Source organism: Myotis davidii, unplaced genomic scaffold (genome assembly GCF_000327345.1).
Source record: "Myotis davidii unplaced genomic scaffold, ASM32734v1 scaffold77, whole genome shotgun sequence".
In the NCBI taxonomy this organism is placed as follows: Eukaryota; Metazoa; Chordata; class Mammalia; order Chiroptera; family Vespertilionidae; genus Myotis; species Myotis davidii.
In genome coordinates, this window is record NW_006289713.1 from 5,171,015 (window position 1) to 5,190,896 (window position 19,882).

Below are 19,882 nucleotides of genomic sequence, written 5' to 3' on the forward strand. Positions count from 1 at the left end.
TGGCTTGGAGGGCGCACAAGGGCTGCCCAGGGTGGGATGGGCCCAGACAGCAGTCCCCAACCCGGGCCAAGCCGAGGAGGCTCAGCTGCCACCCCAAGGCACCCCAAGAGTGCCGGCTGGGCTCCCCCTGCTGTCCCCGGCAGCCAGGCACGCATCGAGGAGCGTCTGTGGGCAGCTTTTATTTCTGCACCACGGCTGCATGGCTGCAGGCGCAGCTGTAGCGATGAAAGAAAAGACGAATGAGGGGGAGGCAGGGAGGGAGGCAAATCCTTCATTCTCTGGTGATTAGAGAGGCTTCCAGTCAGACAGACAGGACATGCCCTGTTAGCTTTAAAATAGACGATTTTTCATTTCATCTGTCCCTTCCAAGCTCCGACAACCTGGGGAATCTGAGTGACCGCAGCAAAGGGGTCCAGAGCCCCCGGCCCCCCACCACGCAGGAGGCCCCCGTGACTCCTGGCTACACTTTAGGAAGCTGCTTCTCTCTCCGGCCCTCAGCCTCTCCCCGGGCCCCCTCCCCAGAAGGACTGCATTCTCCCCGAGCCTTTGTGCTGAGCTGATGAGCCATACATCAGCCGCTAATCCAGCTCCCTTCCTCCGCCTCCCTGCGGCATTAGTGTTTCATTACCTGCCAATGGCTGGAGCAGATCTATGGCCCGGCCCTCTCTGGGGTTAGCACATGTTTCTGGGCGCGGAGCCGGGGAGGGGCCTGCAGCGGAAGGGGCTGTTTACAAGGCGCCCTGGGTCCCTCTTGGGCGGGAGCAAAGGGGACACTTGGGGCTGTGGCAGCCGTCACCAGCCAGGGACACAACAGGATGCAGAAACCACCTGGACCCGAGTGAGTTAGGGGAGAGGCGAGGAGCCGCAGCTGTCTGAGCCAGGTGGCTGGGCCGGAGGTCAAGGCTGACCGCCAGGTGGCCGCCAGGGAGACGCTGGGAAAGACCCCCTGTCCTCCCTCAAACCAGGACTAGGGGGCAGCTATGGCTGCTCCGAACCCCTCTGGCCGGAATCTGCCTACCAGTCCCACCCTGACCCTCAGTCTCCAAGCTGCGCACAGGGTGGCGCGAGCGAACCACGTCCAGGCAGCAGCTTCTAGGCAGTCACAGCACAGGGGGCCTTGTGGGGGCAAGGCAGGGCCACACCCGGGGGTCCCAGGCCACAGCTGTGTCCATGGGTGCCTTGGGGACCCCCCCTCCGTAGGTCAGGGCCTGCCTGGCGGGTGCCACCCCCACCCTCCGGGGCAGAAAACAAGACGGAGCCTGATGACGCTGATGCCCACCCCCTCCCCGCAGAGCAGCGCTGGGATGGGGCGAAGTGGGAGACCCCCCTCCCCTCTGCTTTCTTTGTGGTTTAATTAGTATTTCCAAGTGGTGCCATCCCTCAGGGAGCTTGGCAGGAGAATCCAGGAGGAGCACAGTGACAGCGTTCTTAATTAGGAAGGGCTCCTGGGGCTGGGAGCACCAGGTGTGGGGGGAGAGCAGGTGGGAGGGGTCAGCCCCGGGCCACCAGCTCCGTCTGCACAGGCAGGTCACCTGGCAGCGGCCACACACAGGGACCCCACGTGTTGGGAAGGGCCACCTTGACGGGTGCCAACAGTTAGGATAGAAACGTGAAAATGTGGGCTCGCTTTTGCATTCAATTCCTTGTTTGAGCAACAGGTAATAATAACAATAACTATTGTTTAGCAGGTGCCGGTGATATGCAAACACCATTTTAAGCACTGTACATGGGGCTACGGGTGGAATTATATTATGTCCCCCCACATTCATGTGGGAGCCCCAGCCCCCAGGACCTCAGAATGTGCCCGTATTTGGAGATCGGGCCTTTAAAGATGCGGTGAAGTTAAATGAGGTCATCAGGGTGGCCCTGACCCAACATGACTGGTGTCCTTATAAGAAAGGATCAGGACACAGCCGTGCACAGAGGGAAGACCAGGCGAAGACACAGGGAGAAGACGCTGTGACAGGCCAGGGAGCGGTCCCCGGAGAAGCCAGCCCCCCGACAACCTGAGGGCAGACTCCCAGCTCCAGAACCGCAAGGTCACCTGGAAGCGCCCATCTGCGGTGCTGGGTGGTGGCAGCTGGAGGAAAATCACACCCACGAATGGACTTACTTTGCATGGACCCCCCTGGTAGGTTCTGTGTCACCTCATTTTGCAGAGAAGACAGAGGCCCAGGAGAGCAGGGGTTTGGGAGTGAGGGATTTGAACCCCGCAATCCAGTCCTCCCCTGTGGAAGGCCACCTTCCCATACCTGGGGCCTGTGGTCACCCCCACCGCGTGCCCCGGGCACTCACCTGCCGGCTCTCGCTCCTCCAGACGCCATTGACGGTCTTGGTCGGGGCGATGGTCACCACGGGGGGCGTGCTAGGGACGCTGTGGCCCCCGGGGGGGACGATGATGGGGCCCATGGGCACGCGCTTGGGCGTGCTGGCAGGGGAGCTGTGATTGGTGGCAGGAGAGGACACAGGGGACGACTCACTGCTCAGTGAAGACCCTGCAAGAGAAGGACACAGAGCCTCAGCGTGGAGTCAGCCGGGTCAGCGCTCGGCTCAGGCTTCCAGCCCCATCTCAGACCCAGACCTCATCTGAGAGCCACAAACGGCAGCACCCAGACCCCCAGGCTTTATCACATCACAGCCAAGATTCAACTAGTGCCAGGCATCAGGCAGGCGAGGGCACACCTGTCCCACCACTGGCACTGTGCACGCATGGTCACAGGGTTGCCTGAGCGTGGCGGCTGTGTGCTCCGCTGGCCAGGGGTGTAGAGCTGGCACCTGAACGCGTCTCGTATGGATTCTGGGTATCAGCCTTGGTCTGGGCAGATCTGGCATAAAGGCTGCTGCTGACAGTCCTGAGTAGCAGCCTGGGGATGCCCATCTCACATCCGGACTCAAGGGGCAAACGCTGACCCCTCTAAGGATGTACAATTGGGCACCTCTGTCTCTAAGAACCCCACTCGGGGCACCTGCAGCCCTGAGGCAGCGGCGGAAGCAGGTGTCAGCACCGACCTCCCCTTCTGGAAGGAGAAATCCCATCAGCTTCCAGGCATCCTCCCCGAATCTGTTCAGAACTTGTGTCGGTCCCAGGGACACTGGTCTCCACACTATCTCCAGTGGCCACTCTCATGTTACCAAATAAACCCTTAGCTTAGAGGGCGGCCTACGGCTCACGGGCTCGCGGATGATTGCAGCTGCCAAGGTATCACTGAGATGAAGGAATTACCGTGGTTCACTCCCTTCCGACCCAGAGGCCCCGACCGGCCAAGTGCGGCCTCAGTGACGTGATCAGGAGGCAGAGTGGCCTCAGAGAGGAGGCCCCACGGAGACAGAGCTCGGCCCTGAGCCAGGTGCTCCCACCCGGGTCTCTTCTGTGTGGCTCCTCCCTGGCATTGTGCGCAGCCTGTACAACTGTATGGGGCAGCTCTACAGGGAGACGCCCAGTCCAGCCAGACCTGCCCCCACCCAGCCCACAGGCTGTGCCCCAAGAGTTGCCCAGCTCAGCAACCCTGGAACAATGCCAGGCCAGGAGGCCCCTCACTCCCAGCTCCCACCCGTCAGTGCCCGGCCAGATGGGCAGTGAGGAGTCATGTGGGGGATGCTGTCCCCATTCTCCAGATGGACCAGGCAACCACGACCACACCCTACAATTTGGCAACCCCCAGTTGCCTGTACCAAGCCCTGGAACCAAGCACGGGGTTTAGATCCCATCTCTGCCCCCACCAGTGGGGGCAAACTCCCAGGCTCCTGGTCCGATGCCCTACCGCCAGGGGACAGCCAACAGGGCAGGACGGGAGCGGCCTTGCTTCCCGCGGGGAGGCCTCCGAGGTTCTGAAACAAGCTGGGGCTGACCCAGCGGCTCCCAGGGGCCGGGGGGCTGCCGTCCACTGACAGCCGATGGGGGAAATCCTGGTGGTAAGCTGGGAGGGAATGGCACCCAGACCCTCACCAGGTTTGTGCAACTCTGGGAAACAGCCTGCGTGTCCTCAGGCTCTGCTATCTGCCCAGGGCCTGGCCTGGCATCCTGCTCCTGGGTCTGTACCTGGCACAACAGGGCTGGCGTCCACCAAAGTGGCGTCAGGATAGAGCAGGCACAGAGGGCAGGAAGCAGCCAGAGCTCCAGGCACAGAGGGAGTCACAGCAACACCACCGAGTGAAGATGAAAAATGAGAAACGCAGCTACAGGGTCTGAATGCAGCTGTACCTGCTGTCCACCCCCCTCTTTTTTTTCAGGAGCGGGGCCTCACTGTTTCCGGCCTGTGGTTCACTCTGCAAATTCGTCTCACTGGACGCATATGGTCTGTGCACTCTTTTGTGGGAATTTATTCTATATAATAAAAGCCTAACGTGCAAATCGACTGAACGGCAGAAAGACAAGTGGAACGACCGGTTGCTATGATGTGCACTGACCACCAGGGGGCAGATACTCAACGCAGGAGCTGCCCTCAGCCTGCAGGCCCCAGGCCAGCCAAGGCGGGTGCCAGCGGGGGGGTTCCTCGATCGCCCCACAGATTGACCCTGATCGCTGACCAGGCCTAGGGACCCTATCCGTGCATGAATTTCACGCTCTGGGCCTCTAGTATTTGGATAAAAAGCCCATTTAAATTTTTGGAAAAATACAAAATACTAGGCAGGGATCTTGCTCTTTAAAAAAGGAATTTCCATGGAATCTCTACCAATCTCCTTTTCCTGGTTTGTGGCATCTTTTTTTTTTAAAAAAAAAATATATTTTATTGATTTTTTACAGAGAGGAAGGGAGAGGGATAGAGAGTTAGAAACATCGATGAGAGAGAAACATCAATCAGCTGCCTCCTGCACACCCCCTACTGGGGATGCACTTGCAACCAAGGTACATGCCCTTGATCGGAATCAAACCCGGGACCCTTCAGTCTGCAGGCTGACGCTCTATCCACTGAGCCAAACCGGCCAGGGCGGTTTGTCGCATCTTTATTGAGATATGACTCCCACACCAAAGAACTCCCCCATATCAAGTTTGTGGATTCAGTGGTTTTTAGTATATTCACAACTGGGCAAACATTACCACAATCAATTCTAGAATGTTCTCTTTACCCCCAAAAGAAACTCCCTACCCATTAGCACTCTCCCCTCCCCCGAGCCCCTGGCAACTACCGAGCCGCTCTCTGTCCCCATGGATGTACCTATGCTGGGCCTTTCACGGAGACGGGACCATATGACACGCAGCCATTTGTGTCGGCTTCTCGCACGGAGCATGTTTTTATGGTCCACCCCACGGCACCCTGTCAGGCCTGCATCCTTTTCATGGTTGAGTAATATTCCACTGTGTGAAGGGACCCCATTTTCTTGATCCATCATCATCAACGGATGGTTGGGAGTATCACCTTGTGAGTGGTATTGATGTGACCACTGCACATAAAGCCTCAGATACTTGGCTGCCCGAAGGACCTACTGTGCGCCCAGCTTGCACTCTGGGTGACCCTGTCTAAACTCTGCCTGTGAGTGGAGGGAGGGTGGATATTCATGCTCTGGAGCCAAAAATGTAAAGAAATAAACATACTAAGAGCCCCCACCCATTAAGGCAGAGGCTGCAGCTGCCCGGAGGCCAAGTTGGGGTCGAAGGCCAGATAGACTGTTGTCCTGCAGGGCTTAGGGAAGGAAGAGGAGACCAGACACCTTGAACCCCAGCCTGCACCAGCTTCTGGGCCTCCGGGAGGGAGGCGCCTACATTCCCCCTGGGGAGCAGGAGCACCCGACAGCCCAGGGGATTGTAGAACTGCCTGGGAGACTCAGGGCCACCTGGCCTCTGCCCGCTCTCTTCCCTGCACACCGCCCTCCATCATTAGTCTCCGGATTAGCCTCCTTTCTAAGAATGAGGGGGCTGGGGTGGGGGGCGCCTGGGAGGCCATCCACAATTAGTGCCTAATGCCTTGGGGCCGGGCTGTCAGTAGCCAGCGGAGCACGCCATCGATCCCTGACCACGCACCCGCCAATTAGCGAGCGGCCACCCGACCCCGTTCTCTGGGCGGCGGTGGGGGCGGCAGGGCCGTGATCGCTGTAATTAACTGGAGGCATGCGGCAGGAGTCAGTGGACGCACGCGGATTGGAGATGACAAGAGGCAGAGCGCTCAGTGTCACCTCTGCCGCCTGACTTCGAGGATTAGCGCCTCGGGCCGCCTGGGCACATGTAATTAACAGCTGGGACCCCAAAGATGCCACAAGGGGAGGGGAGGGAGGCCTGGAAACAAAGCTGCGGCACTGCAGCAGCCTGTCAGCTCTCCTCGACGTGCACTTCACCAGCCACGCAAACAACTACTGAGCACCAACTGCATGCCCTTAACAAGGATCTCTGTGTCATTAAGGACCGCCCGGGCTTGGGACACTGTAGGGTGCACAGGGCAAGGACTGGTCACAGTCACACCAAATAGCCCTTGTCCACCCAGGCCTGACCCTGCACTGAGTCAGGCTGCCTAGCTTGGGGGCGTGACAGAGAGGACAGAAGACGACGGTGACCACCTGATCTTTCTCTAAAAAAGGACCATGGGGACATCTTCCTGAGAGGCACGTGGGGCTGGCGGGGCAAAACTGCATGGACAGCTCGGAAGCCAGCAGGAGGCAGCTGCTACCGATTTGCAAGTGAGCAGCAGAGCAGCACGGGTCCCTTCCAGCTGAGCTGCCCAAGTGCAGGTCTGACCTGAGACCCAGAGCCAGGGGGGAGGGAGCCCGGGGACCCTCTGTGCTCTGCTTGCCCGGCCCCTCCGCTCTCCCGTTTCTGCATCTGTTCTGGTCTCTGGGCCGACCTTACGCAGTGAGAACTTTGTCAGGCCGTGACGACCCTGGGGACACCATGACTCTGGCTGCCACCGGTGGACTCGGGGCTGAGTGAGCCCTCAGCCTGGTGTGGGCAGCGGACCCGCTGGGAGACAGCCTCCCACAAGGCCCTCTCCCTCCAGGCTGCTCCTTCGCCGGCCCCAGCCCCACCCAGGATGTAGGAACCCTGGCCTGGTGGCCTCATGCCATTTGGGCCCGGAAAGGGGTCTGGCCATCAATCAGCCAGACCCCTTCATGTGTGAGGTCCAAAGGGGCGGTGGGGCCTGAAGGCAGCCTCCCGGCCAGCAGGCAGCGGAGTGGGACAGACACCGGACCGACTGTCCAGTTTGGGTTCTGCCTCCTTTCCCTGAAAGGTCCCCAAGGAAACGGGAACAGTGGACCCTGAATGGAAGTCCAACCTGTGCCAGTGGGAACGGGAGCGTGGGGTCAGGGAGATGAAGTCCCCGTCAAAAGCACAGGGTAGTGGGAATGGGGTGGGAACCCTCTGGACTCACAGGCCTGGCCCAGAGGGGACAGCCGGGCACAGGACACTCCCACCTGCCACCTGGAGCTTCTCCACTGGCTGGGAGGGGAGAGGAGGGGGGGGGAACAGGCGGAGTCCCCACTCCACTCCACGGCCACCAGCACGTTCCTGCACCTGACTTACTGTCATGTGACTGTCACTAAACCCAAAGCAGCAAGTGTGAGATGCAGATCTTTACCACCAAATGCATTTCCAGGGGCCAATGCCTTGCTGGTGAGCAGGACTGGAAGGCCAGCAGGCTCCTGAATTGAGGGGCAATGCTGCTGTGTTAGGGTGCAGAAGCCGAGAGGGGTACACCAGGGAGGCAAGGGAAGAGGGGCGAGGAGGCCGAGGGGGCTCAGGGTGACAGGGAAAGTCGCTGTTGCATCATCACGGCCAGGGGAGGCCAACGCTCTTGATAGCCAGACCTGGCATCACCCGCCAGTCCACGGCCCTCCCTCCCATCGCGCAGGCGCTCAGCTCCCAGGCACGCCCGCCCACCTGCCTCCAGAGTCCCAGCCCAGCAGACAGAAGAGAAGGGAGAGGCGCCGAGGCCGAGGGCACCCCTGCCGGAGCTCACACCTGTGCAGAGACAGATGGGGCTGAAGACACCCACAGGGAGATGCCACCTCGCCAAGCCTGCCAGCTGCACGGCTGACACACACACGCAAGTGGCGAGGGTGCCAGGCGAGATCTCTCCTCCCGGTTTGGTCTGTGGCAGCAGCAAGGAGAGGCCCCTCAGGCTGGCTGAGCGATGGGCACTCGGAGGCAGTCACAGCCCCAAACGCCAACGGCGGGAGGGCGCTCCCAGCCGCCCTGGGACTCCGGGGCCGGACCTTGGTTCCAGGCGGCTCCAGGGGCTCAATGGTAACCGGACCCGCCTGCAAAGCCAGGGACGAGACGAGGCAGACAGCCAACTGACACTGGGGAAGGAAGCTGGCTGGGGACCCAGCGTTCGGGGCTCTGGACCTGAACGACAGCTAGAAATTCAAGTCCAGCTGCCACCATCGCCGCCCTTGTCAACCTCCTGATGTCTGATCCAGAGAAAGCCGTGGTAGCTCGGTCATTTCTCTCACAGGCGACAAAACCGGTGCCTGTGCTCATTGCAGATGCCACGGGTGAGGCCGCTCGCCTGTCCCACAGGCTCAGGGCGGCCACGTCACGCACCCAACACGGACGCGATCGCTGGAAGACGCCATGGGACGTGGATGGGCCCACATGGCTTCAGGGCCCACCCTTGCTCGCTCCCCGAGCCCAGCACCTGGCCACAAAGAAGGCCCCCAGGCCACAGCTGCCAGAGGAGATCCCACGCCCACAGCCGAGCCCCAGGCGCTCTCCAGGGGCCGAGGAGCCTGTGCCGTCCATCAGCCTCTGCAAGACGTGCAGGGACAAGAGTGGATGAGTTGGGATTGGCCTGATGTGTCCCTGGATGTGCACAGGCCCCGGGTGTCTCGGGCACCCACCCCCAGTGGCTGAGGACGGCGGGCCCTCGGCTATGCAGCCCCAGCTCTCAGCAGCCAGCGCAGCAGCCCCACGGGAGGTGCCGCAGGGCGGAGGCGAGCAGATTGCCACACAGCTTGTGAAAGCCGCCCTGTCACGCTCCGGACGGCGGGGACACAGGCTACCAGACTCGCCCTCTGGGGGTGCAGAGGGGTAGGGTCAGGCTGAGGAGGCTCCTAGGGCAGAGCGAGCAGCTATCAGACCCCAGCCAGGGCCAGGCAGGCTCAAAGGGAGAACAAACTGTCTGGCGCCCTCACTCAGCCGCTCAGCAAGCACCTCCAAGCCCACGGGCCGGCTGGGGACACCCGCAGGCCCTGCCAGCCCTGGAGGAGGCCGAGAGGGGCCACGACCTGTGACAGGGGTCTTGGGACTCCTTGCCTGGGACTCATTCCAAGGCCCAAACTGGGGCTTCAGACACCTATGGGGGGCATGGTTTCTGTCCAGAAGAGGTTCTGGGAGGGGCCTGGCAGGAGGGGAGGCCAGCTCAAGGCTGGAACTGGCCTAGCAGCTTTCAGGGCGGAGGAAAGGCCGAGTGGCCCCGGAGACATCGCTTTGACGGGCAGGGCAATGAGTGGCGGGCTCCAGTAGCTGATGACAGACATCAGGGGCACTGCCTGCGTGACACCTCAGTCCAAGGAGGGGCCCCTTGGCCTGCCACTGACAAAGGGTCCCATGGGTGCATTGGGGTCAGACCCAGACTTGGGATTTAGACCCAAACCTGTAGCCCGAGGCTCCTTCCAGAATGTGGTGTGGCTTGGTCACTCGTGGGCACCTTTCTCCCAAGGAGTAAAGACCAGGGACTTGGGGAAGGAAAGAGGCCGCCCTGGGTCTGGACTACCCCATGCCACTGGCACAGGCAGGACCAGCTGTGGTGGCACTGGCTGACCGCAGCCCGGCCGGGCCAGGTTCTTTGCCTCTCACTGCGGCCAGCCAGAGACCTGGATACAGCTGCCAGGGTCCAGGAGCACACCCCGCCCCCCCAATGGAGGCACCTCCTTCCCAGGTGCCCCCCAGGGAGGCCCTCAAGCCCCAGGCTGGGCTTCTGGAGGGGGAGGGGGCAGAGGAGAGGGTGGTGGCATTAGCGGTGGGGGTGGGGGTGGCAGTAGTCAGGGTAGAGAGGAACTGGCAGCACTGGGGGCCCCCATTCACGGACCCATGAGGTAGATGTTATCCTTGTCCTGAGAAAAGACCGAGGTGAGGTGACAGGGCCAGGGTCGCACAGCCAGGACGTGAACCAGAATCCACTAATCGCCCGATAGCACTCGCCCCGGGGTGGGTAAAGGGTCAGGCGGTCCAGGCATCCGGCCCCTAGGGATGGGCGCCCGGCCACACTGGCCACAGGGGACTGATCAGGCCGGTTCTGCTGCAATGGAAAGAATGCGCGTTTGGGAGTCTCGGAAAGATAAGGTTCCCCACGGAGGGCGACTCCCGCAGCCTTTCTCCGGCTTTCTCCGGCAGAGCGGACGCAGAGCACAGACTGCTGCCTCTGAACTGGAGCTTTAAACCGCACCCGCGAGGAAGGCATTACCAGCCGGAGAAGTGGGGGTGGGGGTGGAATGGGGGGGGGCAGCTTGGTCCGCGGATCAAAATAAGATGACACGTCCACAGTGGGGGAGGGGTGCGGGGAGGGTCAAAGGTGAACCGGATGCGCTCCAGGCTGGGACAGGCACTAGGGCAGCCTGGGGCTGACATAACCAAAGCCAGTCAGCTTTCCATGGGCCTGCGGGGTGGGGTGGGGCGGGTGGTGGCCTGTGCAGGTCTGGAAGCGGCTCTGGCTCCAGCACCTCTGCCTGCGGGGATGGTGCTGTTGGGAGGCGACCATGGGGTTCTGAGCCACCTCAATCCCCAGGTGCTGAGATGCCAGCACTTCCGGGAGTATGAGGGCCCTTACCTCACTGTCCAGGGGGCCCCCCTCACAGAAAAGAGGCTTGGCCTGGTGGGAGAAAGAGCAGGTGGCAGTGTCCTGAGACACAAGTCCTCTCTGCTGATGATTTGGGAAGCTTCAAGCTCAATGATGTCGTCCACCAACAAAACAGAGAACAGAGGCCAGGGCTACGCTGAGCACGGGGTGGGAGGGTGGGCGGCAGCATGTAGCCAGTGCTCAATAAACATCACTGCTGTGACTAAGGAGGGAACAGGGGTGTGTGCCACCCAGCCCAGGGGCGCCGTGTCACGGGAAGGCACGAAGTCCTGCATTGCCCCATGGAGGGGCTGGAAGGCAGCGCGTGGCTGTGACCCACAGAGGTAGCACCAATAGAGCACCCCCATGGCGGAGTGGCGGCCAACGGGTCCCGGGTTCTTTTAGGGGTGATGAAAATGTGCCGGAACTAATGGTGATAGTTACAGAACTCTGAATACACTAAACATCAGAGCTGTACCCTCGCAGTGGTCCTCAACCTTCCTAATGCTGCGACCCTTTAATACAGTTCCTCATGTAGTGGTGACCCCCAACCATAAAATTATTTTCGTTGCTACTTCATGACTGTAATTTTGCTACTGTTATGAATTGTAAATATCTGATATGCGATATGTGTTTTCCGATGGTCGCAACCCACAGGTTGAGAACCGCTGCAGGGTGACTTTTATCTTAAAAAATGAACAAGTCTAATCCCTCGCCCACTGCCACGCCGACCCGAAGTCCCCTGGCTGTCCGGTTAGGGAGGAGAGCAGAGCAGGGGAGCTGGGACATGCTGCGTCCTGCATCCCTGTGCCTCGCTGCCCCCGGCTTCCAGAAGCTGCCCCCTCTCTTCCCCCACCCCCTCCAGGGAGGCACGGACTACTGAGAGCTCTTCAGGGGGGCACAGGGGCCTCCTTCCCTGCTGAGGTCGCCGCTCAGGCCGGTGGTCCTCACCCCGCTCTCCAGACACTCGGAAAGCCAGCAGCTGCAGCTTACAACCTGACCTCTCTGGCCTCGGCTTCTCCGTCTGCGCCATGGACCAACCTGGGCCGCCAGCCACTTCTGCAGATGGAGACGGCAAGGCCAGAGCACGGGTGACTCAGCGAGATAATGGGGCCGGGCATGGGGGGTGATCCAGAGAAGGTACCATAGGGCCACTAAGCGTCTCATTTCTTCACATCAAGGCCCCGACTAAGGCTGACCAGATGGAGAATTGCAAACTGAGCTCATTGCCATGGCTTTGAGCACTCCACTTTGCTCGTGGCCGCCACAGCCAGGTACAAGGTGACGAGCCCAGGCACACACACATCAGAGCATCCTGGCATCCACGTACTGCTCCAAGGTCCACAGATGCTGAGCCCCACCCAGACTTCAGCTTTCTCAGTAGAACAAGGGGAACAGCATCAGGGAACCAGCGGCAGGCACCACGCTGTGACGACAGTGAGAGCTCAGGCCAGCGTGGGTCACCTTCTACCGACACTTCCCAGGGCGTCACACAACACCCGGCTGCAGCCACAGAGCCTGACCCCCGTCAGCCGCACACTTTGTTCCCAGCCAACGAGGCCCAGCAGCCTCTGGCACGCCGGCTGCCTCCGGGGCCGCCACTCACGCCAGACGTGGGGCCAGCCTAGGGCCTTGGCGAGGAGCCAAAGAGCCATTGAGGCAGCTCCTGCTCCCTGCCTACATGTGGGCCCGCATCTGCAGGCCTCTCCACCACCTGCCTTGGCAAGGAGGGACGTGTGCCCTTTTGTTGCCACATCCTCTGCAGATGTGGGGTGTCACGCTGGGACTCAAACCCAGCGGGCCCGGAGTGGACACAGCTGCTTGCCGAAGCCCTGACACTCGGGGTGACTCAGCCCAGGCGGGACCAGCGTCCTCCCACACGCTGCTTTGAAAGCCACGCCAGCCGTTTCTTTGTCTTCTGGAACGCTCTCAGAGAAGACAGCCAAAGCAGGGAGCTGCTGGGCAAACTCTGCCCCAGGGGCTTCTCACAGGCTCTGAGGAGACTCTGAGCCTCAATTCCAGGTATGTGCGCGGCTCCCCGGGCGCCCTGCAGCCTGCCCGGCTGTCTGGTCTGGGGCCTCACTGCGTCCAGGCAGAGAGCTCAGCTTGCTGCCTCCTCTGGGCACCTGCTCTTCAGCTGGGCGGTGCACTGTGACCCTAGGCAGCCAGGCCTCTTGACACTGACGCCGTCACGTCCTGCAGCCTGTCGCTCAGAAGTGGCCATGGGGTCCCCAGGCTGGCGTGGAGGGTGAGGAGGGGTGTGCATGCAGCGGCGAGGAAGGTCTGCTGGCAGCTGCACTGCCCAAGTGGACAGAGCAGCCCTCAGTGAGTGGACGTGAAAGCAGGCTTCAGTGGTCCTCCCTCCTGGGCCAATGCCATCCTGCCCATCAATTCTAAGCTCATTCCCCCCACACATCCTCCTCCATCCCAAAACCAGGTAGTATAAGGGGCCTGGGAAAAGACGAGATCCCAGAACTGAAGAACCCCCAGCAAGCCCAGGTTAGGGCAAGTGTCTGTTCCACTGAGCTGAGGCCACAGGGCCCACAGGAACCGACACAGCTCCTTCCTGCACACGTGTTTCCTGGGTGCTCCCCAGGGCCCTGGAACTCAGATGCCAAGTCTTGGGCCTTTGGGACGAGGCAGACGACAGGCAGAGGCACCCAGAGTACCCGCTTTCTCTGCCGCAGATGTGGGCCCCCGCCTCCTAGCGGTAAGTCCAGAGGGTGTCTAAGAGGCCTGCACCAGAACCCGCATGGGCCCAGGTCTCCTGGCAGCTCGGTGAAAACCGCCCCTCCCCCCACTCGTTGAACCAGCTGCCCTTGCCCACAACCAACACGGGCCAGCAGGACGCTCATCCTGAGGAGTGCCCGAAGCCAGAGGCACCGAGAGCCTCAGGGTTCAAACAAGAAGAGGGAAGCTCAGAGGGTCAGCGTTTGCCAATGTCACGCAGCACGTCACTGCCCCAAAGACACCAGGAGCTAGGGCTCTGGACCGCTCGGGGACCCAACACTTGTCCATGCCACCGAGCCATCCCCGCTTCAGTGAGGTGGGGAGCTGCCCCAGAAACCCTGTTCCAGGATCATTCAAGTTTCCAGAGCCTGTTCCCTGACACACTGGGATGGGTATCAGAGCCTGGAGCCACATGGCTCTCTAGGGACAGGTGACCTGGGGAGTGGGCTCCCAGGGGCCCCAGGGAGGCGGGTCAGGGCTCAGCACTCCGGAGGCCACTCAGGGATCCGGTGGCCCAGCAGGTCCACCTTCCACAGCCGGGTGCACATCCCACCACCGACCCCCCCATGGTGGCTCCTGGACCCAAGAAAGTACAGAGGCAGGACAGAGCGAAAGCAGAAGCCAAGCAGAGGTGCCCATGGCTGCGTGGGCGCGCTGGCCGGGCAGGGGTCCGGGAGGGCCTGCAGCTCACGGTGCTGCTCCCACCAGACAGAACCAGCACAAGAAAACCAAGCGGGGACTGGAGCCCTGGCTCCTGCTTGTGGGACCAGCTGCTTCCTGGGGCGCCCCAGGGGCGGAGCGGCCTGGCAGGAAGGCACGGGGGCTCCTCTCCCTCCCTCGGTCGTGGCCTGGCGTGCGCCTCTTACCTCTGGGCTCCTCTGCCTGTTTGGCGAGCTTGCGCAGCGCAGCGGCAAAGCTGGAAGACGGCGCGGCCTGGGCCGACAGCGCACTGCTGGTGGCGGGGCTGCCGCTGGGCACCAGGGCGCCATTGAGCGGCGAGGGGGTGAGGGGGTTGACGGTGGCGGTGGTCCTGGTCGTGGTGGAAAGCATTCCTAGTGAAGGGGACTTGGGCTCATGGCTCATGCCTGAAACAGGAAGAGAAGAACCAGAGGTCACCCAGAGAGCAGGAGGCCAGCACCAGAGCGGGGTCCGGGGCTCAGGGGTCTGGCCAGCAGGGGCATGCAGGGAGCAGGAGCAGCCTGGGTGGCCCCAGAGGATAGGCAGGCAGAGCAGACAGAGCCAGTGCTGCAGAGAGAATGGGCTGTGAGTCCAGCCAGTGGCCCTGAGGGCCCAGGGACACCCCCACCCGCCTGGATCCATAATGAAAGAACAAGGTATGTGCTCAGGACCCCAATGGCTCGACCTGCACATCCTACAACCTTGCCAGGGCCACTGGGGAAGCCTGGGAGAATGCAACAGCCTCAGAAATCATCCCAGACCAGGCCTGGGGGAGGGAGACTGAGGCAAGGGGAAGGGCCAGCCAGATTAACAGTGATAACGAGGACAAGCAGGCCAGCAACTCACAGTTAACCTTTCTGACAGGCCTCTGGCACAACTGGTGAGGCCGGCACTGCTACCGTCCCCGTTTTAGAAAAATGGAAACAGGCTCAGACAGTGCAGACCTGGTATCTGACTGAGCATGGGGGCCCCATAGAGGCAGGCCCCCAAGACCAGTGCACCTACTTCCCCTGAACACACATCCCGGAGAGCCAGGCCATGCTGGTGCCCTCGGTCCCCTTCTGGGCAGGGAAAGATCTTGGGGGCACGGGCCAGTGCACGGAGGTGGCAGGTGGCTGGAGGCCTTGTTTGTCGCCACCATGCCCTCCTGAGTCCTGAAGTCACCCAGGGATCCTGCATGGTCTCCAGCTGAGGAGGTGCCTGTGAGAGCAGCCTGCGGAGGATGGGCCGCGTCAGCGGTGGAGGGAGAAGTGGGGGACAGAGCACAGCGAACAGACCCCGCCGTGTTCCCTCACCGGGCGCAGACCCCGCCTGGAGAAGCTCAAGATTCAGAACTGCAGATCTAACAGTCATCGGCGGGGAAACCCCCTCCCCACAGGGGGCCAGGGCCAGGCCACACTGGCCAAGGAGCTGCCGCCCACCAGGGCGACCTCAGACGCCATGCGGGAGGACTTGGCCACCTAATCACAGGCCCGGCCTTTCCAGTCCCATTCAAGTGTCAGCGAGGAGGCGGAACCCCCCCCTGCCCCGCACGCCCCATCAATCAGGCCCAGCTCCGTCTTGGGCGGGAGAGGATGCCATAAATAAGTTCTCCGTGAACATTTCCTGCCCCTGGGGCCACCTGCCCAGGCCCAGTCCCTGCTCCCTCGCTGCTGCGGTGCAATTCCAGGGCGTAAATCGAGGCCGCGGCCTCGGAGCTGGCAGGGGCAACAGGTCATGAGCAGGAAGGAGCAAATTACCCTCCAACCCACAGACAGAGCCTGGGAAGGCCGCGAGGTCGTCTAGGGAGGGGGTTCTTGGCATCGTGGGCGTGGGGGTGGGGCAAGCACAACCACAGAAATCCATGAACACAACAGGGCAGGAGCATGGGAGCAGGCCCCCCCGGCCCCAGGCTGTGATCCCCCGACCCAGAGCCCACCTCACCTCTGCAGGGTTCTGTGTCAAGTCTAAATGGGTCTGACTGGAACCTGCTTCCATGCCCCCACCCCCAATGCGGCCAGCTGAGCACAGGGGTCTCCCACAGGGGCAGGCCCCCAAGACCAGCCCACCCACTTCCCCTGAACGCACGCCCTAGCCCTCAGCCCCAGAGAGCCAGGCCATGCCGGTGCCATCAGTCCCCGCTGGGCAGGAAAAATGTCTCGGCGAGGGCCGGGTGCATGGTGGTGGCAGTGGGGCGGGGGAAGCAGCTGACGCATAAAAGACAATATTGAGGCAGGCGCAGGCTCGAGGGAACACCATTCTTTCGGGTGAGGGCTTGTACTTCGGGAACAAAGGACCCCCTCAAGAGCCCCTGTGCCCACAGCCAGCAGGCTGGCTTCCCAGCTGCCGGCGGGTCACGTGGGCAGCAGTGCCCACGGCAGCAGCCCCACTGAGCAGCCCAGGCACCGACCCGCGGCTGACCCCGGTGTCCTCCTCTTTCTGGAAGGGCGGGGGAGGGGGGGAGAGGGAGCCACATGTCCAGTCACCTAGAATGCAGCAGAGAATCCCAAGCACCGGGGTCCCTGCCCCTGGCAGCCTGATGGCCAGAAAGCACAGGTTCTGACAAGAGTCCTTTCTCAGCCAACCTGGCGCCCAGCCAGCCACTCAAGGGCCAGTGAGCACATGGACAACGTGCTCCGGAAGCTTGGCCTCAGGCTGCCTCTAGTGTCCTTTCCCCCCCGCCCATGGCCAGCAGGGACAGAGGATGGGAGGTGCGGCCAAGGCCACGAGTCAGCAGAAAGCAGGAGCCTGGAGGTAAGGGCTCAGCACTGACTCAGCGGCCAGGCGTCTGGGGCTTTAACCTGGCCCCGCAGCCCTTAGGGAAGTCACTCCACCTCTCTGAGCCTCAATCCCCTGGTCTGTAGAATGGAGATAAGGAGAAAGTCCACCTCGTTGAGGTTAGTCCCGGAGGGACTCCAGGAGCTAATTTATGTGCTGGGCTCAGAGCAGGGCAGGCACATACCAAGGATCGCTTGCTATTATACAGCCCATCAGCCAACTGGGGCAAACACCCCGCTCCTAGGTCCGGACGGGTGTGGGGTCTGGCCAAGGCCACGCAGGTCAGGCTCGGCAAAGCAGGACAGAGGCTGCCTACTGCCCCACCTGGGGCTTCGAGGGGCAGAGGTGAGGCGGTGTCAGAAGTCTGTGCACTGCTTAGGGTGGGGACCCCAATGCTACCCCTCCTCCTGCTGCTGCCTTCCCCAGGCCTTGGGGACAGCCAGGCCCAGCCTGGCATGCCGGCCTCGGGCAGAGGGCCAGTGCCATGACCCTGAGCGGGCAGCAGCGGCAGCTAAAGGCTGACACCCAGGACACCGGGGACCAGAGCTCTTGTCCTGCTGCCCACAGGGGACACCCAGGCTGTGTCCCCACACACGAGCGCTGATGGGGACAGTCCTGCTCAGCACCCACACTCAATGCACCACTTGGGGGGTTGTCTCCAGAGGCTACGTGGCATAAGATGGAGGCCTGTCTGTCTGGGGCCCTGGGCAGGGCCTCAAGTTCACCAGGTCCTGACAAGGAGCTCAGAGGAAGGGCACTACAAGGGCCGCTTGGCAGATGAGGTGGGTGAGGAGGGACCCTAGGGCTCCCTCACCCAGGGGACATCTCAGCAACCCTCAGAGGCCACACAGATCCTTGGGGCACCTCTCAGGAGAGCCCGGGAGAGGCCCAGCCGCAGAGCCACCACTTACCGTCCCTCCCTGTGCCCACTCCTCACGGCCTCAGGCATCGCCCAGAGGCCAGCCGCGTGCAAGCGGGGAAAGTAAAGCCAGGAGCTGTCTGAACGCTGGTGAAGGCCATACAGATGGCGCAAGGCCACACCGTTAAGCGGCACATCTGGGACTTGAACCCCGTTTCTTGGGCTCAGACACAGCATTCTAACCACTCATGACACCACCTGCCCAGTCTGAGACCTAACCGTGAAGTCTGACCGAAGGTGCAAACACACACCCCGAGCTAAAATACCTTTCACCATAGTAGCTCGCCTGATCGTTTCGCTTTCTGAGGTTTCGGTTCCCTCCGATCACTTGAGCTGAGGGTGGTCAGCGGCCACGCTGTGAGGATGCTCAAGCAGCCTGCAGAGAATCCGTGTTTCAGGGAGCCACGCCCTCCCGTCTATAGCTGTGTGAGGTGCCGTCCGGCAGCTGCTCCTCCAGCCCCCGTCAAGCCTCTGAAGGCACAAAAACCCGGGCAACAGCCCGATGACAGCCTCACTGTGGACTGAGCCAGAACCGCCAGCCGAGCTGCTCCCGGGCCCCTGGCTGTTCTTAAGTTTGGGATAGTTTGTTATGCGGCATCCGTGAGTGTCACTGCCTACTTGTCTCATCAAGGCCCACCCTCTCCATCTGTCCCTATCTCCCTTCTTTCCTGAAGCCCAAGAAGTTCAACCATCTGATCGTCTAACCATTATGCTGTATATCTGAAGCTAAAATAAGAGAATGTTGAATATCAGCTGTAATGGAAAAAGAGGTCCAACCATCTGCAAAGAATTACTATGCGCCTTTATCCAGAGTCCTCTCTGATGCCATCAATCACCCCTTCCTCCCCACTCTTAAAGATGTGGCCACCTCTTTAAATCCCAAATACCCTAAGACAAAGGAGTCTTTGTGCCCATTCTACCGATGGGGAAGGGCAGGCTTGGATTGAAGGGCTAACATGATCAGCAGCAGACCGGTTACTCAAACACAGCACCTACATCCCACTTACAGGGTCAGGGCCCAGATCCAGACCCATTCTGGGGCTGAGAGAAGGGCCGGCTCTGTCCTGCCCAGGAGCCCACCCTGCATGGACACTGCCACGACAGACAGGGAGGAGGAGCTGGGAGGCGAGGACGGGCAGTGTAACTGTTGCACCTCCCAATGACCAGTCCCAGAGGCCAGGGGAGCAGATGTGAGGTCACTGCCCAGTAGCCGTGTGACAGGCTGGCCAGCTGGCAACTCGGGTGAACATGCTGTGACTGCCAGCTGCCAGTGCTGGGCAGGATGGCACAGAGGTGCTAGATGGGCAGGTGGTGCCACAGAGCAAATCCCAGGCCAGACCCCAAAATGTCTCATGTCCCTTATGGCCAGTGGTGGGTATCTTCAGTTGGCAGCAAGAGGAGCAAATCTCTTTTTTATCCTTTTTAAACCCTCTCTGTTCTAGTATTTCTGCAGTGAACCTGGTTTTCAAAACACAGGGGCCCTCAAAGAGATGGAGACCTGCCTGCATGAAGTTGGCACAGCCAACAGGAGCGTGGGGGTGTCCCCGACTAGGGCCGCCAGCCAGCTAGGTGCAGAAGCCAAGGGAACTGGGGTGTCCCTGCTGGAACTGGAACCCAAACCCTCACCTACAGCCCCCCTCGACAGCCAGGTCTGCCTCTCCTTCCTCTCCTGGGTCAGCCACCACCTGAATGTCATCAAGTTCCCGCTGGCATCCGCACAGTGACACCCCTCCTCCCCACACTGAACCTGCCCTCCCCATCTTCAGACAAAGCCTGGCACCTGCTCCCCAAACCCGGCCAGTGGCCTGTGTCCCCATGTACAGCCCCCTTGGGTTTCTGGGGGGTCCCCCATAGCCAGCGTCCCTGCCATGGTGTCAGCCATGGGCTCCAAGAGCTATGAGCCAGGAAAGCTGCTCTGCTGATGTCAGGTCACTTAAAATAGAATTCCAAACGAGCAGCTTCATTAGGCATCTAAAATTAGCATTCCTCCTCGGCATGTGTGCCCCAGCAGGGGGTCCGGGGACACCACAGCCCGATGGCAGCTCCCTCACACCTAGGACAGAAAGACCAGGCCAAATGGGGGGGGGGGGGG

General features: G+C 61.3%; 1 protein-coding gene across 8 annotated transcripts in view; it reads right to left on the minus strand.

The window, feature by feature from the left end:
- The window catches only part of GSE1 (Gse1 coiled-coil protein), a 436,931-nt gene that overhangs the window by 22,548 nt on the left and 394,501 nt on the right, over positions 1 to 19,882 (minus strand). For 5 of the 8 annotated variants that reach the window (XM_015562979.1, XM_006762225.2, XM_006762227.2 and 2 more), the window contains 2 exons: positions 14,303 to 14,521; positions 2,296 to 2,495 (listed from right to left, as the gene is read on the minus strand). In XM_015562979.1, the coding sequence (XP_015418465.1) occupies positions 2,296 to 2,495; positions 14,303 to 14,521 (419 nt within the window). The remainder of the gene's footprint in view (positions 1 to 2,295; positions 2,496 to 14,302; positions 14,522 to 19,882) is intronic. The other 3 variants (XM_015562980.1, XM_006762230.2, XM_006762231.2) reach the window with 1 other exon arrangement.